At 41.4% G+C, this 20,320-nt stretch overlaps 1 protein-coding gene across 11 annotated transcripts in view; it reads left to right on the forward strand.

Annotated features, from left to right (window-relative positions):
- Positions 1-20,320, forward strand: part of FOXP1 (forkhead box P1) — a 598,062-nt gene that overhangs the window by 528,364 nt on the left and 49,378 nt on the right. For all 11 annotated transcript variants that reach the window (XM_070046604.1, XM_060308593.2, XM_060308597.2 and 8 more), the window contains one exon: positions 11,253-11,357. In XM_070046604.1, the coding sequence (XP_069902705.1) occupies positions 11,253-11,357 (105 nt within the window). The remainder of the gene's footprint in view (positions 1-11,252; positions 11,358-20,320) is intronic.

The following is a 20,320-nucleotide window of genomic DNA, read 5'->3' on the forward strand; positions in this document are numbered from 1 at the left end:
AGATGACTATTGTAATTTATATGATTTTCTTTAAATCGAGTCATTTTTAATTTAAATAAAATAAGCCTCATCCTTAGACATGATATCTGTGAAACCAGAAGTTGCAGATGCTAGATATATTTTTGGCTAATACAAATTAAAGTAAATCTGCCGGTTTGTAGAAATACGCATTCTTGTTCTTCCTGACATCGTGTGGGCCACCGTTGAGTCCGTGTATATCACCTATTGGGATGTTTTGGTAGGATTTCCCTCTCTTTACTGAGGAGGGGCCTTGACTGCCTATAGTACTATGCCAAGTGGATTGAAACCCTGCTTTCATGATACCCCCTGGTTTCCTAGAAAAGCCCAAGTGCGTCACTCCCCTTCCTAAAAAAGTTAGTTCAAGATCCTACTTATTCACACGTACATCCTCTCCTCCCAGGTTCAGGGATGCCATGAAGGCTTAGAGGATACCCAAGGCAGCCCTAGAGTCTGGGACCTGTGAAGCTTTGAGTTGTTGTCAAACCCAGATTCAACAGTGTACTCCGGGGTACTACTGATCCGTAGAGTACCTGGCAAACACTGTTCACTGGCCAAGTCACTCAGTAGATCCGTGCTAATGTGAAACTGGTGTTTGCTGAATAGAAACAGGAGATGATGGCCTCTTCCCGGTGCTAACTTCCTTTAGTCTTAGCTGTTTCATTATATTAAAAAAAAAAAAAAAAAGACTTGCATATACTTCTTAAATAACTTTGGGCCAGTGAGAGTTTTCATGAGTTTGTACCTGTTGCTTGGTGAGGTTGCCCAGTGTCTCCGCTTTCCATATTTATCCATCCCCAGTTTGCTTTTCACCCCACAGTTAATAGAGAAGACAGCTCACGTGTGTTTCTGTAAGTACGCTCACTTTTAGGTCAGATCCGGAACAGGGAACTCTGAAGCTCCTTAGAGCTCCAGGGTCCAACAGCAGCAGCGTTATCCAGGAGCGTGCTACACACGCGTAGTCTTGGGTCCCACCCTAGAACTGCTGGATTAGAATCTGCATGTTCAAAAGATCTCCAGGTGATTTACAGCTATAAGAGAATTTGAGAAGCATTAGTCTTTGATTAGCAATGGAAAAAGGCAGAGTGAGCATCCTTACCTATAGACAGTTTTAATCCTTTTATCCCACGCAACAATCTTTGAGTCATTCCCTTGCCATCTTCAACGTTTGCCATACCTGCATATACATATTACAAGTTTTTACGTTTTCTTGAAACTGATTAACTTAAACAGGGTTTATAAAAAGCTACCCCTGAGAAGTCACAGATCTGATGTCAAAATTGTTTTCCAGTCTACCCGAGCGTGAATCCATAACTACGAAAGCGAGGGTATTTTTATGTAACTCAGAGTCACCCAGCTCACCACGTTAGTTGCCCATGCCCTAATGGGGTCCATTGTAGAAAGGTGACGCTGTATTTCTTTCAGGATAATTTGTATTTCCGGGGGGGGGGGAAACGGACGTAAACAGTTAATAGGTTGTATTTCAGATGTGAAGTTACTTAAGGTAGCCCTCACGTCTCGAGGCACAATATTGAGAGCAGATAATAACAATAATCTCCATCATTGTTTAAAAGCACAAATCTGGCACTTAACAGACTAATTCACAGTCACTCCAGTTGCAAGTTTTCCTCATGAATATCATATCACAAGGGAATGTGAAATCCTCTAATTAAACATGATTTGAAAAGCAGCAGAAAATTGAGATGATGAATGTTCTGGGGAAGGAGAGTCAAGGATTCACTGCGTGGGAGAGGGAAAGGGAGAAGCATGTGTGTGCATCTCCCAGTTTGCAGAGGACTCCATCTTTCCTTGCTCTAGAGTAGGCCCTTTAATGGGCTTTAGTAAAACACCCGTCTCTTGGCGGTGAGATTATAGAGCTGATTGCCAGCTTGCTTTTGGAAACCTGATTAATAAACACCTAAGGATGGAGTATTTCTGAAATGAGCACAGATTAAGGCAGCGTGCTGGAAATGTAAGGCCAAAGTCATGTCCCAACTCTTCAGTATAAAAGAAGCAGCCCATTTGCTTCTTGAAGTGTTTTCAGTGAAAGTTAAAGGAGAAAGGTCATTTTCACAAAGGCACCAGGAAAAAAGACACAATGCTTGAGTCACCCTTTCCCCTGTTCCCACGTATCATTTGCACTTTTCCAAGGCAAGTGTAGGACCTTTGCCCTCCGGATGCTACCGTATAACACCTGAAGAAACTTGACCTGTCCTTTTATTTACTGCAAGAGACTGGGATTTGGCTCCTGGCTGGTTTTGAGGAGTTATACTCTAGTATGAAAAGTATTCAAACAATAAACTCTAAGATGGAAAATTGTGCTCGATATATAAGTAATCATCTCTTCTGCTCTTGTGAATCTGCGTTGTTCTTTTTTATATGGTCATCTGTGATCAAGTTCCAAAGCCAGCTCAACTAGTTTGGTTTCATTCAAGTAGACTTACTGTACATATCAGAAACACTTGATATCAACTCGTTCTTGAAAATTTAGTGTAAAAGCATCTGAAGTCTGATGATATTTTATTTTCAGTTATCACTTCATCACTCGAAATCAAATTCAGGCTCCCATATTCAAACCTAAGAAATTGGGTACGTTACTTAAAATCTTACTGAGAGTAGGTTATGGTAGCAAAGTAGAAGTCAGGGAGATGTGATAAGAACTAAAAAGTAAAGAGAAAAGAGAAAGAAGGAAAGTAGGATCGCTTTTGTGTAAGTTGTCGTTAAAGAATTAAAGCAAAAGAAGGAAAAAGGTTTAAAACGGCAGTGGCTTCCGCTGACGTGTGCTCTCGTTATGATCACAGTTTAGTGGAAAGTACTTTTTATTAATGGGTAGCCCTGAAACTGTGTTTGAAGAGAACACCTTGCTGGAAACCTGAGGTATCTGGAATAGTTTCGTGTTTTGGGCTAGGAATGAGCATCCCCTGGTCACCAAAATCATAGGCTGTGATGAATCTGAGCGGGGAAGATTCCACGGCTGACAGTGTTACGGGGTGGGCACAAAGAAGCGTGTGCGCATGGACATGAGGCCAAAGAATTGGAAAGCAGACAGACAGACAAGGAGAGACTTGAGCCAGAGACAGGCACAGATGCGGTTTGTCAGAGAACTGGTGTTCATCATTAGTGTCCTGGCTGCCTGCCTCAGGGTCAGCATTGCACTAACGTTGGCTGGATGGATGAAAAGCCAACATGGTGGGAAAGAGGCAGGTGGCCAGTGGGCAAAGGGGGTTAGTTGTGATTTTTGGTGTATGTATCTGTGGGGGGTGGGGAAGGGTTCAGAAGAAGAGAGCCTCCTGCCCACCCCCCCAGCAGAGGTAAGGGCGTGGATCTCATTCATTCCTTTAACCCATCCTCATTAAGCACCTACTCCTTCTTCATCTTGTCAGTAACAAGGTATGTCATTTGTGCCACACCCTCTCTCATCTGCATAACTGGTAGAAGTTTGGTGGAGGCGTTCCCAACTGGGAGAAGCAGCACGGGTCATCATGTGTGATCCCCTTTGGTTTTCAAATGAGGAATTGGAGGGCAGGGCAGTTAAATGACTTGCAGGTTCCTGGTTTTTAGCGCATCTATAATGCGGAATGAGGTTTTCATTCACCTGGCACCCACCCCTCCCCATAGAGAAATATTACTGACCTTCAGTAAAAGGGTAAGTTACACTCCATTTATTTGTTAGGCAGAGAGATACACCAAGTACATTCTGAAAAGACTTTTCAGCACACAAAGGAGCAACAGGATCTGGAAAATAAAAACTGTCCCTCGGCACTCATTCCTTAAAATGTTCAGTTGCTCAAGTTTTATTTTTATTAAAAATTTATCGCTGCCCCCCCAATCAAACTTCAAAACTTACTTTATAACAATGTGATTTCAAGAGTTATTTTATATTTTGAGTATAAATTCTTTTGAGAATGGGAGTAGTACATCTGGGGAAAAGAAATCCAGCAAAAGTGAAGCAAAAAAAAAAAGAGAGAGAGAGAGAAAAGAAAAAAAACCCCTCCAATCTTTACATTTATGTTCATTTGGCTTTTGGCAAAGGTGCCAACACAGCACAATTCATCTGGAGTAGAACAGTCTTTTCATCAAATGGTGCTGGGACAACGTGCAAAAGACTGAAGTTGGACACCTACCTCACACAAAATACAGAAATTAACTCAAAATTGATTAAATGTGAGTGCGAAAGCTCTTGCAAGAGAACATAGGAATAAGTCTTTATTAGTTTGGCTCAGTCAGTGGTTTCTTAGATGCAACACCAAAAGCGCAGGGAAGCAAAGGGGGAAAAGAAAAAGATTGGACTTAATCAAAATTTCAAACTTTTGTGCTTCAAAGCATACCATCGAGAAACTGAAAAGACAGTCCACAAAATGGGAATCAGTGTTTGCAAATCATATATCTCATAATGGACTTGCGTGCAGAAAATATATGCATGAAAAAAACGTTTGCAGTCCACAATAAAAAGAACCCAGTGTTTTTTAATGGGCAAAGGATCTGAATAGACATTTCTCTAAAGAAGACACACAGATGACCAATAAACACATGAGAAGATGCTCTGCATCATTCATCTTTAAACAAACACAGATCAAAAGTACAAAAAGGTACCAATTTACATCCGCTGGGATGGCTAAGATGAAGACAGACACCTCGTGCTGGCAAGGATGTGGAGAAATTGGAACCCTCAAACAGTGCTGCCCCTCTCCATCAAACTTCGAGACTTATTTTAAACAATGCGATTTCAAAAGTTATTTTGAAAAAATAGTAGTGCAGCTGCTTTGGAAATAGTCTGCTAATATGTTAACCACGGAATGACCACATGACCCAACAATTCTATTCCTAGTTATATACCCCAAATTATTGAAAACTTATACTCAAACAGGTACATGTACCTGTATTTTCGTATCACCACTCTTCACAATAGCCAAAATGTAGAAACCTCCCAACTGTTGATCAGCAGATGAATGGATAAACAAGATGTGTTAGATACATGAAGTGGAATAGTATTCAGCCATAAAAAAGGAAATGAAGCACTGACACATGCTACAGTGTGGATGAACCTCCAAAACATGTTGTTAAGTGAAAGAAGCCAGACACATAAGACCACATGTTATGCGATTCCATTTGTATGAAATGTTCAGAATAGACAAACGTCTGGAAACAGAAGGTCGATTAGTGGTTGGCAGGGACTAGGGGAGTGACTGCTAATGGGTCCAGGGTTTCTTTTTGGTGTGATATAAAATGTTCTAACATTACACTGTGGTGGTGGTTTTACAACCCCGTGAATATTGCATTATATACTTTGTATACACCATTGAGTTATGTACTTTATTCATATATTTATGGCCGCACCCTGTGGCTTGCGGCATCTTACTTCCCCGAGCAGGAATTGAACCCAGGCCCTCACAGTGAAAGTGCCGAGGACCACGCTAACCACTGGACGGCGCTAAGCACCGAACCGCCAGGGAATTCCCTGAATTATGTACTTCAAATGAATGAGTTGTATGGGATACGAATTATACCTCATTGAAGCTTAGAAAAATGTATTCCATCAATTGGAGCCGTTAGAGAATGCCCAACAGTCTTCCGTAACTTAATATATCAAACAAGATGCTAGTGAAATGGAATACAATTTATAATTTGGGGTTGATTGGTGGGGGGCAAGGGGAGAAGTTATGAACCCTAATGGGCGCAGATGTAGCCTTTTGTTACAGATGAATCAGAAATTGAGCAAACAAACAGAGGGCAAATTTGGAAAAGGGAAAAAACAAATAGGACGAGACTTAGAAGGCAGACGTGAGAACGTAGGTCAGGACACAGGAAAAGCTGGAGGCGTGCCTTTAGGAGAAAAGAAAATTGGCATTGAGGTACAGCGAGGCGTCTGTGCTTTTCTTGTTTCTTCAGATTCTTTTCCATTGTAGTTTATTACAAGATATTGAATATAGTTCCCTGTGCTGTACAGGAGATCCTTGTTGATTATTTATTTTATATATAGTAGTGTGTATGTCAATCCCAAACTCCTAATTTGTCCTCTCCCCTCCCTTTCCCCTTCGGTAACCGTAAGTTTGTTTTCTATATCTGTGAGTCTGTTTCTGTTTTGTAAATAAGTTCATTTGTATCATTTTTGTTTTTAGATTCCACATATAAATGATATCATATGAAATTTGCCTTTCTCTGTCAGACTTAGTTCACTTAGTATGATAATCTCTAGGTCTATCCATGTTGCTGCAGATGACAATATTTCATTCTTTTTTGTGTACGTATACCACACAAGAAAGAAGTTTATCCTTCTCATCTGTCGATGGACACTTAGATTTCTTCGATGTCTTGGCTCTTGGGGTGCATGTATTTTTTTGACTTAGAGTTTCCCTCAGCTATATGCCCAGGAGTGGGGTTGCTGGACCATATGTAACTCTATTTTTAGTTTTTTAAGGAAACTCCATACTGTTTTCCTCATGGAAAACCAGTATGGAGTTCCTGAGTGGCTACACCAGTCTACGTTCCCAACGGTGTAGGAGGGTTCCCTGTTCTCTGAGGTGTCTGTGCTTTTCCTCTCCTTCAAAGAGGATTCTCTTGGTTACTACCACAGGGAAAATCAGCTTACAGGACCAAGAGCATAGGGCCGCTAAAGTCTACAGGCTGCAGTAAGAAGCTGTTCTTAGTTTTAGCAGTGATTCTAGTTCAAGTTTTGGCTGAGTAACGCACTTGGGAAGGGAGTAGTGAATAGTCACCGCTGAAAAACCATAACCATTATGTAAAATCTTCTCAAAGGCCAGAGTCAGTGTTGAAATTAAGGCTCTGGCTGGTATACTTTGATATAGGAAGAATAAATGCCAAAACAAGTCTTAAATAAATGTCAGTGACACCATTACATCATACTGAATAATACAGAGTGTATTTAGTATTAGGTAATGTCAGGAATTATTACCTGTTTTTGTGTAGTTACACTTTTCATGGCAAGTTGGTTCTTCCTAACCTGAAATGCTGTCACTGTTCCGTGTTAATAAATATATCGATTTTGTACATACCAAGGGTCATCAGGAGAAATTGAAATCATGGGGCTTTTCTTGAGTGTGTACTATCTGCGTTTTAAATATTTGGACTAAAGGTAAATAATAGAAGGTGCGAACGCTCTTTCCTCAAGTGCGTTGGCATCATTCTGGCCTGTACCTTCAAGACATTTTTTAAAAGGCAAGCATCAACTTAGTGTACATCCACACAGACATTAAATAGAATAATATTATTGTCTGTATGAGTCTGTCTCGCATTTATTGAGCCCATGTTCTGTGTTAGGTACCGAGTGGGCAGAGATGAGCTAGTTGTGATTCCCTGTCCCTAAAACTTTTCAACCTGGGAGTTCATAGTAAAAAATAGTTTATTAAACAATTGACCCTAAAGTTTTGAAGTTTAATTTTGGGGCAAGCATGTTGAAATCCCTTTAAAATCAAATACATCTATTTATTCATCCATTTATTCAGCATTTATTCAGCACTGATCTTGGCGGCTTTCCAGAAGTTATACTCCTCACACGGGTGAGCTACCCGTAACCAGTATATGTAAATGATTGGGCTCACGGGCTTTATCTGACTGTCAGATGTTGAGATGGTCATTTTTCCATCAAGTTTCATCCTGGAAATGAAATTCTAAATTCATTCAAGTTTAACAATTTCTGTACTCATTTTTTTTTTTTTTTAAATTTCCCATCTTGTCCCTTTTGGCAAGTCCTGAAAGGCAGTAAGGGTATAAAGGCTTGTTCCACTTCTCTGATGAAACAGAAAAGTTCCCATTCAGGGGTACAGCTGGTGGGGTCTAACGATGCTTCATCCGGAATGACTGAAAGGCCAGAAGTGAGACTCAGCCACACAGGCAGCAAGGATACAGCATTTGCTACACCAGCATCAGGGTGCGTGGCAGGCTGGAAGTCGAGTCCTGCGTAGCACTTGATTTTTTCATGTGTGTGTTTGTCCCTGTATGGGTTTGTGTGTGTGTGTGTATACGTATATTTAACAATTGCACAGCAAAAAACACCTACAATGCACAAAATTAAAACTTCGAAAGATACGAAAAAAATGATACAGTGAAAATCCCGCTTCTCTGCTCCCCACCCCACCGCAATGCCCGGTCCCCCGCCCCAGAGGCGACAAGTGTTAAGAGTATCTTATGTATCTTTGCAGAGATACTCCACCAGGGCATCACTGCCAGTCTGTTCTTCTTCCTTTCAAAGCCAAGCACTTTATCTCAGACAGTTGTATATTTTAAAGTGTCCAAATATGAACAGCAAGTGACAGCGGTATGTATCCCGTGTTTCCATGTTTATAAACCAGAGCCCACGAGGAGGAGAGTGCAGTGTGGTGACGTGCCAGGGTGCCCGCACCGTTGGCCAGGGTAGGGTTGCGTTAGGTGTGGGACGAGGGTGGGGCAAAGTTGAGCCAACACAGCATGAGGTGAACTTTTAAAAATAAGAACATATAATGCTTTCATGATAAAAAATACAGTTCTAACGCAGAGGCACATTTTCAAGAGGTCCACTGAGTGTGCAAGTATGTACGTGTGCCAGGAGCTGGCATTCCTCTAGCCTTCAGGGTGTGACTGGCGATGCTTCTGAGGCTTCAGTGAGTTGTCATTGGTCCTTTTCTTTGAAATAAGGATATTAAGTTGAACTACAAATAAATTCTTAGAGGAGACTAGTTTTTATTCAGTCCAAGGAGCCTTTACAAATAAGTCAGCCTAGAAACAGGGGACGGGGGTTAGGGTGGAGGTGGCACACGTGCTGAATTATGTAGTTTTATTTCTAGTTGTAATTCCTCTAGTGAAGGCGTGGTACCTTCTTTCCTACTATTACTTTCAGAACCCTCCTGGCTTAACCCACAAGGCACAGTAGAATAACCATTGGCAGTTTTTAACTGATGATGCTAATTTTATATCCTCACTAGTTGAGGCTCCTCTTTTCCAACCTAAAGAAGCACGCAAAATAGGTATAATGGCTGAGAGTGTACTGGGCATGTAGCATTTCTCAAGAGCAACTTAATGGAGTATTAATGGTCAATCTTAAAACGTAGTACTCATTTAACTGAGTGATTCCATTTCTCTGAATATATCTTCTAGTAAAAATCAGTTATATACTGGGATGTTTTGCCTGGTAAAATTTAATATCTAACATTTTTCCTAAATATTAGAAACATGAAGGGAATCTCAGTGTCCAAAATAGAGGAATGGTTATATCAATTTTGGCAGATAGCTCGAGCTAAGAGGCTATATGACAGACTGTTACACATCAGTAACTGAAGCTTTTGAAGATTAGTGGGTAACATGAGAGAGTATTTTCAAAATTATCTAAAATTTAAAAGGATGCAAATCTTCATGCCTAATTTGTCAAAAATTGTGTGTGTGTGTGTGTGTGTGTACTTGAGGGTAGTTATTTCTTTTCAAGATTTTTCAAGGATTTTATAACAAATATATACTAACGCATTTAGGATTGTGAAAATACTTTAAATAATGTTAATAAAATTGGTAAAGAGAAGAGTTATTATGGTTGGATATTTTTTCTTTTTCCTTGTAAGATGTTGGTAGGAACAGTTTTCTTTTTAAATGATATCCTTCCCTCTCAGATATTCTGAGAATCTTGGTACTTTGAAGGATTCTTGGATGTTAAATGTTGCCAGTAATATTTTTTAATTCTATTTTCATATCATACCTCTTTTATTCTTTAAAGACTCTGAAGGTGAACAAAGATAGGTAGTCATTCTTTCCTTCGGTCCAGTGGAATTTTACCCTCGTAACCGCTCAGAGAATATCATTGTATCATTGGGCTTTAGAAACCTCACTGTAACTACCTAGTTCACTTGTGCTATTCTTTTCTCTCATGGGGGCACCTTTCAGTGCTTTCCTAAGTTAGTTTAATGCATTTTTTGTTTGTTGTTGTTTCCCAGCTTTGTTTTCTATTGTCAGGGAAACTAGCTTATTATTTTCAAATTTTATTAGATTTCCAAGCAAATCATTGAAAAGCCACAGGGAGACCTATGGATCTTTGATAAAGTGTTGTTCAGTGTATACGTGTGTTTGGTATTCATGACCCTCAGTTTAAATGTGCATAATACATTCACTGTGGATTAATTATAAGTCAGGGACAAGTGGCGTTTGTGTATGTCTGCTCTACGAATGTGAATCGATAAAATATATGACTACACATCCTGGGGGTTATATAAACTACAGGCCTCTCGTGTGTGTGTGTGTGTGTGTGTGTGTGTGTGTGTGTGTGTGTGAAATCATAATTCAGTGTGCTTGAAGTTCAAAGTCAGGCAGCGGCAGTGGAGTAAGTTGCAAAATAGCCCTTTCCTTGAAGACAGTGTGCTTTAGTACGAAACGGAACTCTTAATGTCAGTTTTATGTTTCTATTTGACAGAGTCTAAGGTTATGGAAACGACTGTAAAAATAATTTGTCTGAAAGAAGTCTGGATGCAGAAATCTAATAGAGAAAATATTTGAGAATATGGTTCATCAGCAAGTACAACAGATACACTTTTCTAAGTGCCACATGGCATGGATCAAAGCGTCCCATGATCTGGATCCGTGTGGCCCAATCATTACCTATTGATTGGAACCCCACGGGAGGATTAACCCTTTCATGTTCATGCCAAGTTTTCTTTCACTCTTTGGTGTTAGTAATTTTAGGGATAGAATCTTCCTGCCACTATTAGCTTTCTTTTTTTTAAGTTAATCATCTACTTGGATACATTTGTCTTTCTCAATTATTTTACTCTAAATTATTTAATTGCACTCTTCTTTGCTTGATAAACTTAACCAGTGAAAAGATTTTACAATTTTGGGAATACTGTTGGTGGCAGAAGAGGGGGAGAAAAATATGTAACATTCTGGGTAGAAAACAGCGAGAGAATCTCAAAATCAAGTACAGATGTTATCATTTTCATTAGGTAGGTTAAATGATAAGTTCTAGCCTTTTAACGAACCCTTCGCAGTCTGAGTGGAGGGCTTTGCCTCTAACGAAAGCCTGTCGAGCACTTTTCACACGTGGTGGCACATTTGTACTATTGGGCTGTTCGCATTTTGAAATTGAACTCTTGCTGTAAGTAGAGCGCCGTGCAGAAGTAATTCGTAAATTCCACAGGAAGAGGAAAGCACGGATTGGTTCACCTTTGGCCACGTGGGCTGCCTCCTCTTACCTCGTATGTCTGGTGGGGGGGTTCTGCGCAGCCAACTTATTCTCTTGTCCTCTGTGTGTTTTCTTTCAGTTTGTCCCACGAGGAGCATCCCCATAGCCATCCTCTGTATGGACATGGCGTATGCAAGTGGCCTGGCTGTGAAGCAGTGTGTGAAGATTTCCAGTCATTTCTAAAGTAAGAAGGATTTGATATTGCTTTCTTCTCTCGCGTAGCCGTCACCTCCCGCTCTTCGTACTTTTCCTCATGCGGTGCCTTTTTGATGGCGAGTTTCACGCCACCATTTTGAGGGTAGCCTCTAAGTCACCATGTCGAGCAGTGTCCCGGGAATAGTTACAGAGTCTGCTGAGGGTTGCCTTGTAAAGGGGGAAGGATTTACATCCAAGGGCATTTTTGATCCTCTTAGTGAGATCCTGTATTTACTTATTTTCTCAGAATGACAGTGATTAAGTAAAAATTCTCCCAATATTAAACGTGCAGTAATTCAGTTTTCACTTCTATTCACATCCCTACATATTAAATCAATGACATACGCCCTAGCTCTAGCTTTATAAAATTGGTGTCAACTAGTGGCCACTAATAGCTTGGAGACTGGGCCTCTTCTTTGGTTCTTCACAAATGACTTTATAAACGTAAGAAACGGATGCCCGGGAAAAGCTACCAATCTGATTCTTATCTTTCTGCATTGGTGTTGACTTCTGTTCAGATTCTTGTCCTTATAGGGAGGCGAGAGTAAGTTTAATTCCTACAGTTAAAGTATGACTAAAACTTGGGTTATCCCATTTGAATCTGTACCACTGATAAAGCATCCCTGTAAGTAAATGGTACGTTCATCCTCTCCTAACCGAAGGGAAATGCTTCTGCACGGCGTGTTAACATTTCCCTCATCTACGGTGCCTTGTCCTTTAAAGATATCGAGACGAAACCACCCTGCATTATTGACATCACATAAATATATTCATAGTATCAGTGAATCATTGATGTATGGAGTGAATATAATACTACGTTATATTTAGTATGTTTATCTATCATGCAAGAAGCAAACATGTGCACTTGTAAAACTCCTGTATATATAGGTACGTGACGGTTTGCAAAGTGGGTGTCGGGACTGGGGGCAGTGGGGAGTCTTTGCCTCTGGCTTTTCTGTCTCATTCAAGCCCCAGGAAATAGAGGCGGGCTGATTTAACATGCAGGTCTCTGGTTTTGTGCGGTCTTTCTATCATTAGAACAATCTCTGTATCTTTCTTTACAGACCTGGGTACAAATATTTTAATAAAGCCACCCTTAGAGATAGATCTCGTGCTACCTGCAAGCGCTTTTGGTGAATATCATTTTTTTGATTAATGAATGGGAGTCTGTGAAAACATTGTAGAGCTTCCCCGCTGTAATATTTTACTTCGAGAGCATTATGTGGTCCTTAAAAACGGAAGTATGTAAAAATTTTAAAAAAGATATTTTACATTGTTTCTAAATATTAATACTCAAGAGCAGTGATACTTTATCTTAAATTAAGCAACAGTCCGTTACAATTATGATGATTCTGGTTAGAGCTATTGGGCTTTGTTCTCTTATAAATCCCTCATTGTAGAATCTTTGTTTTGTTGCTTCCTGTTCACTTGCCTAATTGTTTGTAGATAACGAGACAAAAAGATCTTGGCAGAAACCACGTTTAAATTCTGATTTCACCTTCGGCACCAGTGCTACCTTTGATAAATATCTCGGTGCTAATTTCACTCCTCTATAGAATGGCTAGAAAACATCTGTAAATACGATTTATTTTATAAAGTCTCCAGAACTATAAAGTTGCTGTCAACATTTTTGGTGACATGTATCAGTTTTAGAGTCATGAGGGAAGAGGGCATTTTTCCAATTGATCACTCGCAAATTTTTGTTAATAGGCAAAGTATTTCCAGTCTAATCCTCAAATCTTAGTTCCTTTTATTATGCGAGCTGGCGTTAGGGTGTGTGTGTGTGTGTGTGTGTGTGTGTGTGTGTGTGTGTGTGTGTGTGTGTGTGTGTGTGTGTGTGTGTGTGTGTGTGTGTGTGTGTGTGTGTGTGTGTGTGTGTGTGTGTGTGTGTGTGTGTGTGTGTGTGTGTGTGTGTGTGTGTGTGTGTGTGTGTGTGTGTATTGGGGGGACAAATATACCTCCACAAAGAAACAGCACACTTTTCAAACTACATCGATTTCTAAAGAAAAGAATCTGAAGATCATCAGAATTAGAAGCTAGCTTGATTCCTTTAAAAAAGCCCTTTTCTCTTCTAAGGATATTAGGAGTCAGGCTCTTATGTAGGAAACCACTTATTTATTTTTCACTTTTATTCATGTCTCTATTATTTATTGTGGTTTTGCACATGACATGGCATTTTTGCTCAGTGGAATTGGTTTTTTTTTTTTTTTTTTTTCCGCGGTACGTGGGCCTCTCACTGTTGTGGCCTCTCCCGTTGCGGAGCACAGGCTCCGGACGCGCAGGCTCAGCGGCCACGGCTCACGGGCCCAGCCGCTCCGTGGCATGTGGGATCCTCCCGGACCGGGGCACGAACCCGTGTTCCCTGCATCGGCAGGCGGACTCTCAACCACTGCGCCACCAGGGAAGCCCCTAATTTTCACTTTTATTCATGTCTCTATTATTTATTGTGGTTTTGCACATGACGTGGCATTTTTGCTCAGTGGAATTGGAATGCTCACTGTGATCCTGCAACTGTTCCTTGTTTATTTCGTAGTACTTATTTATTGACATATATTTGGCCAGAAGACTTCTGTTTGCAAGCTATAGAAAGCCAACTTTAATTGGTTTAAGCCAGAAAAAGCGGAGGATGGTAATTGGCTCCTATAACGAGGAGGTCTGGTGGTACCGCTGTCTTCAAGCATGACTGGACCCTGATGCTTGAACAAGGTTATTGGAGTATCGGTTCATTGCCCCTTAGCTCTGTTTTCTTCTTTGTTGCCTTCATTCTCAGGCTCTTGCCAAGTGGAACTGAAGAAGACAGATTTACCTGCCACAGGTTTATCCATCCCAGAGTGTATCTCTTTTCCAGTAGTGCCAGGAAAACGTCCTCAGCAGACTGTCATTGGCCCACTTTGAGTCATGTGTTCTAGCTTTGAAGCAGTCACAGTGAGGCAGCCAGGCTTAAGTCACACACCCACCTTCGGAGCAGAAGAAGAAGGTCACCCCACAGGAGCCACGTAGGGGCTGGGGATGAGAGGCCTGGTTCACAAAAGTAAAAAATGAGTCTTGCAAACCAGCCGAGGGGAAAGTAAATGCTGAATAAGAAAAAAACCCTCTAGAACTCAGAGTTCTCTTGGTGCTTTCCTGAGTTTATCTGTTGACCTGCGGTCTGTGACAACTTCGGGATTTTGAGTTTCTCCTACAGCATGATTTCAGCTGTGGGAAATTCAGAGCTGTCTTCAGCTCTCAAGATCTTGCCTAGAGTAGTGGAAAGTAAGTTAGTCTTCTTGTGAACTCACGTCTCCCACGTGTGTGCTCCGTCTAAAGGGTAATCACGTTGGCTTTAGCGAAACCAACTTTGCTTTCCATTGAGCTGGACTGAAAGAGCTGCCATACTTCTTGTGGTTCAAACAAAAGCCACATGGCCTCTTTGAATGACATCATAGTGGAGTCATTATTATCGGGAAGTGGGAAGTGATGTTTCAAACATTTCTTCTCAAACTGCCAGATCTGTAGGCGCTGAAAGCACCTCTTTCCTGGGCCCAGGAGTGGGCCATTATCCCACTTTAGACGTGTTCTCTTATGGTTTTAGCAAATTGATACCAGTGGTGCTTAGATTCTCAAGGCAGTCCTACTCAACAAAAATGTCGTATTGCTCTGCCTTTGATTTAGGTGTTGCTTCACAGATTTCTTGTTTTTCTCACCCAAAAATCCCTGATTCTTCTAAATCCCCTGATTTTACACTTCCCTGGCAGAGCCCTGAACTGTGCAGCAGGCACAGTTCCAAGTACTTTATGTATATAGCTCATTCAGTACAGCCACCTTATAGTGGTATTACTGTAGTATTACTCGCGACCTACGGTTAAGGAAACTAAGGCACAGCAAAGTTAACCAGTTTTCCCAAGGTCACACAGCTTGTAAGAGGTGGAGTCAAGATCCAAACCCAGACAGGATGGCTTCATAGGACTTGCTGTTGACTGTTCTATAATACCGCCTGGTTAGAAGCAGCTCATTTTATTAACTGTGTGCTCTCTGCCTAAGGCAGTAGGTATAAAGGAAGCTTTGAAGAAAGGCAGAATGGGCAGTGAAGCTACTTGCTAGGAGTGCGTTCTTTGAGCTCAGTATCAGCACGTGTGTCTTGGGACGATAGTAATAACTACCTCTTGGGGTTGTGAGAATGAAAAAGGTACCTCGTGTCAAGTGCCTGGCCCATAGCAGGCACTCTCGAAAAATATAAGTACTTCTTTTCTCGTCTACTTGTGGGTTTTTTTTGAATTAATTAATTTTAATTTTTTTGGCTGTGTTGGGTCTTCGTTGCTGTGCGTGGGCTTTCTCTAGTTGCGGTGAGTGGGGGCTGCTCTTCTCGTTACGGGGCACGGGCTTCTCACTGTCGTGGCTTCTTTTGTTGCAGAGCACGGGCTCTAGGTGCGCGGGCTTCAGTACTTGTGGCACTTGGGCTCAGTAGTTGTGGCGCATGAGCTCTAGGCGCACGGGCTTCAGTAGTTGTGGCACATGGGCTCAGTAGTTGTGGCTCACGGGCTCTAGAGCTCAGGCTCAGTAGTTGTGGCGCATGGGCTTAGTTGCTCCGTGGCATGTGGGATCTTCCCGGGTCAGGGGTCGAATCCGTGTCCCCTGCATTGGCAGGCGGATTCTTAACCACTGCACCACCAGGGAAGCCTGCCTTAAGTGTATTTTTAAAAGAGAAATAATGGAAACTATCCAAACATGGCTGACCTCGTAACTAGGGAAGAGGTGGTGACTATGCAGAGCTTTGATATGTCAGAAGAGACCGTTCTTTAATATAATTTTTAACCAGAAATTTCTGGTAAGAAGTCCTACGCAGTCGGATGTGATCTTAGGGCAAGGGTGGCAGACTTTTTCCATAAAGGATCAGATAGTAAATATGATGGGCTTTTGCAGGCCATCCAGTCTCTGAGACAAGCACTCAGCTCTGCCATCGTAGCAGAGAAGCAGCCATAGGACCCTCTGTAAGGACTGGGTGTGGCTGTGTCCCTTGGACCAGTTTGCTGACCTCTGACGTAGGGTACAGTTTTTGGTGTCATTATGTTTTTAGCTGAGCCACATTCTTGCATTCCCTGGGCATCATCGCTCTCCTGGGTTTACTTTAGTGTGGATTCACAGAGCCCTCATTTTTATTCATATTGGGGAGAATATCCGTGCCTGCCTTTTATACTTACCCGGGTTTGTGTTCTTCCACCTGGTTTTCAGGGTTCAGTATGAAAGAGCAGGGTGACTTGGCTTGGTCAGTGTTTTCCAGTCTTCTGTTGCTCAGGCTAGGCAGCTGTAACTTTTAGAGAGGCCAAGATCAGTTGTTCAGGAGGAAACTCCCATGTGACAATAAAATGCCACTGTTGACAGAGAGAGAGGTGAAAAGAAGGGAGGGGGGACTCACAGGTCTCAAAATGTGGCCTCTTTTTTTTTTTTTTCCCTCCTGAGGGAAGAAGTATCATAAGTCTTGGTCAATCAAAACCAGAGATTGGACACTCTTGTTTGTTCCCAAGGTGAGGGGATACCACAGGGCCCTTGATTTCAAAGATGAATACTGTACAAATCACCATCCTGTTGTCTTTCCCTCCCAGCCAACAGAGGGGCGCTTTATCACAACCAGCAGGTACCCTGTCTATTGTGTGCATTTATTTCCCTGTTTCTTCTCCAAACAAGTTGCAGTTTTAGCGCTGATTATTTTTTTTCTAATCTACGCGCCGTTAAGTGATCATGTGACAGTGGTGTTTGTTGGAGGAAACTGACGCCGGCAGGTACTCACGCTAACTCTAACGCAGCCCGCCAGCCCTGCATTGCTCGGAATCCTCCGATAACAGCCAAGCAAAGAGAAGCCCAGTGCCATCCAGATAGGTGAAGCTCAGGGTGTCCTCCTGTCCTCTCCCCACTTGGATCAGGTTTTATTCTTTTTTTAACCAGGTTGAAGATACGGTCCTCGCCAATAAAAATAGGGATCTATAATTCTTCCCCTTTGCTTTTTGAAAAAGGGCCCATACCATTCTTTGGCAAGGTGGCGAGTGGATCTGAAGTCTAAATCATGACCACATTTTCCTGTTTCTGACTTAGAATGTAAAATCAGACACAGACCCCATAGTTTCACAAATACCAGTTCCTCATGTGTGTTTGGGAAAAATGTGTCCATTTCCCCTAGTTTTTCTTTTCGACAGTCACTTGCAGAACATCTAACAAAAGTATAATTTGGGCCCTTGCTTGATAGCCGTCTGAAAGAAATTGGGGTGTGTTTTTTTTTTTTTTTTGTCTGTTTCTGTTTTTATCTCCTGGTTATTGCTCATGGAGAGAAGCACCATGCCAGACAATCAAAACCCAAATTCCTTTGCATGTTAGTCAGATGTACATTACTTTTTAAAGCCAAAACAAATTTTATATGTGCTGTCATAGAAGACGGGGAGGATAATGTCACGAGGAAATGCCCAGCGGTGGAACTTCGACCCTTTCAAGAAGGTCGAGGGCTGGAGACAGCAGAGGACATTTATTTCATCACTAATTCACTTAAAAAAATTTTTTTTTTCTCTCTGAATTTCACTTCTGAAAACTGTGAAGAGTTTTATGTGCAAGAAACTCCTAAGTGCTGCTCTGTAATGTTTTCACAAGTGTTTTTATCATGGTAACATCTTGTTTACTTTAGTTCCCGGCCTAAAACTACTTGGAACATGTTAAGAAAACATTTCAAGAAAGCCTCCACAAAGAGGCTTTTGTTTTCACAGCCACCGCGAGGCTGCAAGGATCACAAAGGTGTTAACTTTCAGCCCCTTAAGCACTTCCACATGAAATTCCAGCACCAATGTTTGTGGTTTTGGAAAAACAAAGTGTACGTTAAAGAAACCAGGTATATGCTAATACACGTCGAAGGAGGCCGGATATCATAAATTGTTCCAAACCCATTCGTGGCTCTGGGTTTGCACACCTGGATGTTCTGCAGTGAAATTACCTCTGGGGAGTGCAGGAGAGTGCGTGGAGGGGGAGTCAGTCTTCTAGAAGGGGGGCATATGCAAATGTGATTCTAGCCTCCCCATCTCAGTCACCGGAACTGGGGGAGGAAATTTTCCCCCATCAGAGCCCAGGTGACAAGTCGTGGAGTTTTCCACAATGAGCTTAATATGTTTCTGGATTTGACTTTCCCACTTACCGTGCCTTTTTGAGTTGTTTGACCGAGGAAGATCAGGTGGTACCAAAAAACATTTTCTTCCCCCTTGAAATGTCTCTCCTTTCACCTTTCTGACACTGTTCAGGAGTTCAAGACCTTTCCAAGTACTCAGAGGTCAGGGTGGCCTAAATACCACAGTGCCCTCTAGTGATCTGTAGAACGTTCGATAGAAAAGTTGAGACAAGTTTGCCAGAGGTAACCGGCCCAGTGCCACATCGCCTTGCTCAAAAAGCAGCAAATAACATCGGAATGCATTGTTTCTTGCAGCAAACAGATTTTAGTCAGAAATGCAAATGAAGTTTAATTTTTCCTCGTAGGCTTTGAAAGCATTAGAAAAATTTCTGACTGTCTACTCACGCAGTGCTGCACATCACTGTCTGTGTACACGGCGCATTGTACCACTGCAGAGACAGTGCTGTGTGTTCTTCTACTTTAAGAGCCATTAGCTAGCCTAGGTGTTTCACGTGATCGCTTCCGGCCTGTAATTAGAAGGCATCGCTGAAAAGACAGGGGGATCGTCTTTGCTCCACACTTTTATTGACAGTGTCTACCATATTACGGCCATGTCTAAATGGTAAAATTTATTATTAGCAGTAGTGTCACAAAAGTCTGAGACAGCGATTTTCCTTTCAATAAAAGTAGTTAAAAACCTTTTAGAAAATCCATAATTTTGATTGCTGGTACTTCATAAATGTATAACTGGTACTTTTTAGCTGTCTCTTTAGGGAAAAATGAGTTTTATCACTTGCAGTACCTGGGTTAATGAAATTGTGTGTTGGAATTTAGCCAGGATGAAAGATGAGATCATTCCCAGATACTAACATTGGCAACAGGTCTCATAAAAAGCTCTGACTCTTGAGTGAAGTATCATTCGATTTTTTAAATTATTATTATTATTTTATTTAAACTGAGGGATTAAGCTCATTGTCATCTTCAAAGTTTCAGTGCTGGCGAGAGTCTCATTTGGCCTCCCATTCGAAACCTAGCGACCTAAAAACCTGGACCGAGCCAAGAGAAACAGAGAAATGTCCATCAGTGCCTCGTCGAAGAATTTCCTTGCTTCAAATTTCAACTCCAGTTCCTGTTGAGCCCTTTACAAATCACGACTCTCAGCTCAAATTTGAAATAATGCTGCCTTTTTCCCCGTGTTCCTCCTGTGTTTGATTGTTTGTGGATATTAACTGTCCAGGAAATCCCATACTTACAGATATAAATCCAGAATGATCTTGTTTTTCCGCAGCCAGCCCAGGATGTATTAGACAGTTATGATGATTTGTTAATTTTGGTGACCTGTATTTATTTTATGTGCGCTGTTTTCTTTGAGGGTGGAATCAGCTGTTGAAATAGTCTCGTCTCTCACACACAGAAGGGAAGCACTCTCCTTTTTCTTTTCTGCTTTCGGTTTTCTTGCGTGATTTTTGGAAGGTTTTTTTTTTTTCCTTTTTTTCCTTTCTTTCTTTCTTTTTTTTTAATCTCTTAGTGTCTGTTCTTTGTGCACGTCTCCATATGGCAATCAGCAAGAGATAGATTGTGCCTGATAGACTTGAACTCACCCCCATCAAGGGTGGGTCTTTGAAGGTGTGCGAACAGGGCCACGTTCTCTATCCAGACATGTTTTTGAGCCGTAATTCTCTTCTCATTTTCGTGGTGGTATACATTTCCCCCAAATAACATATTAAGCCTCAGATATAATATGTGTTTAGGTAGTATACTGCCAATAATAGATGAGAAAATTACGTTCTAGTCTTGAAGAAGAATAAAAAAATCACCGAGGTTATTAGCTTGAT

Source organism: Globicephala melas, chromosome 11 (genome assembly GCF_963455315.2).
Source record: "Globicephala melas chromosome 11, mGloMel1.2, whole genome shotgun sequence".
NCBI classification, from domain to species: Eukaryota; Metazoa; Chordata; class Mammalia; order Artiodactyla; family Delphinidae; genus Globicephala; species Globicephala melas.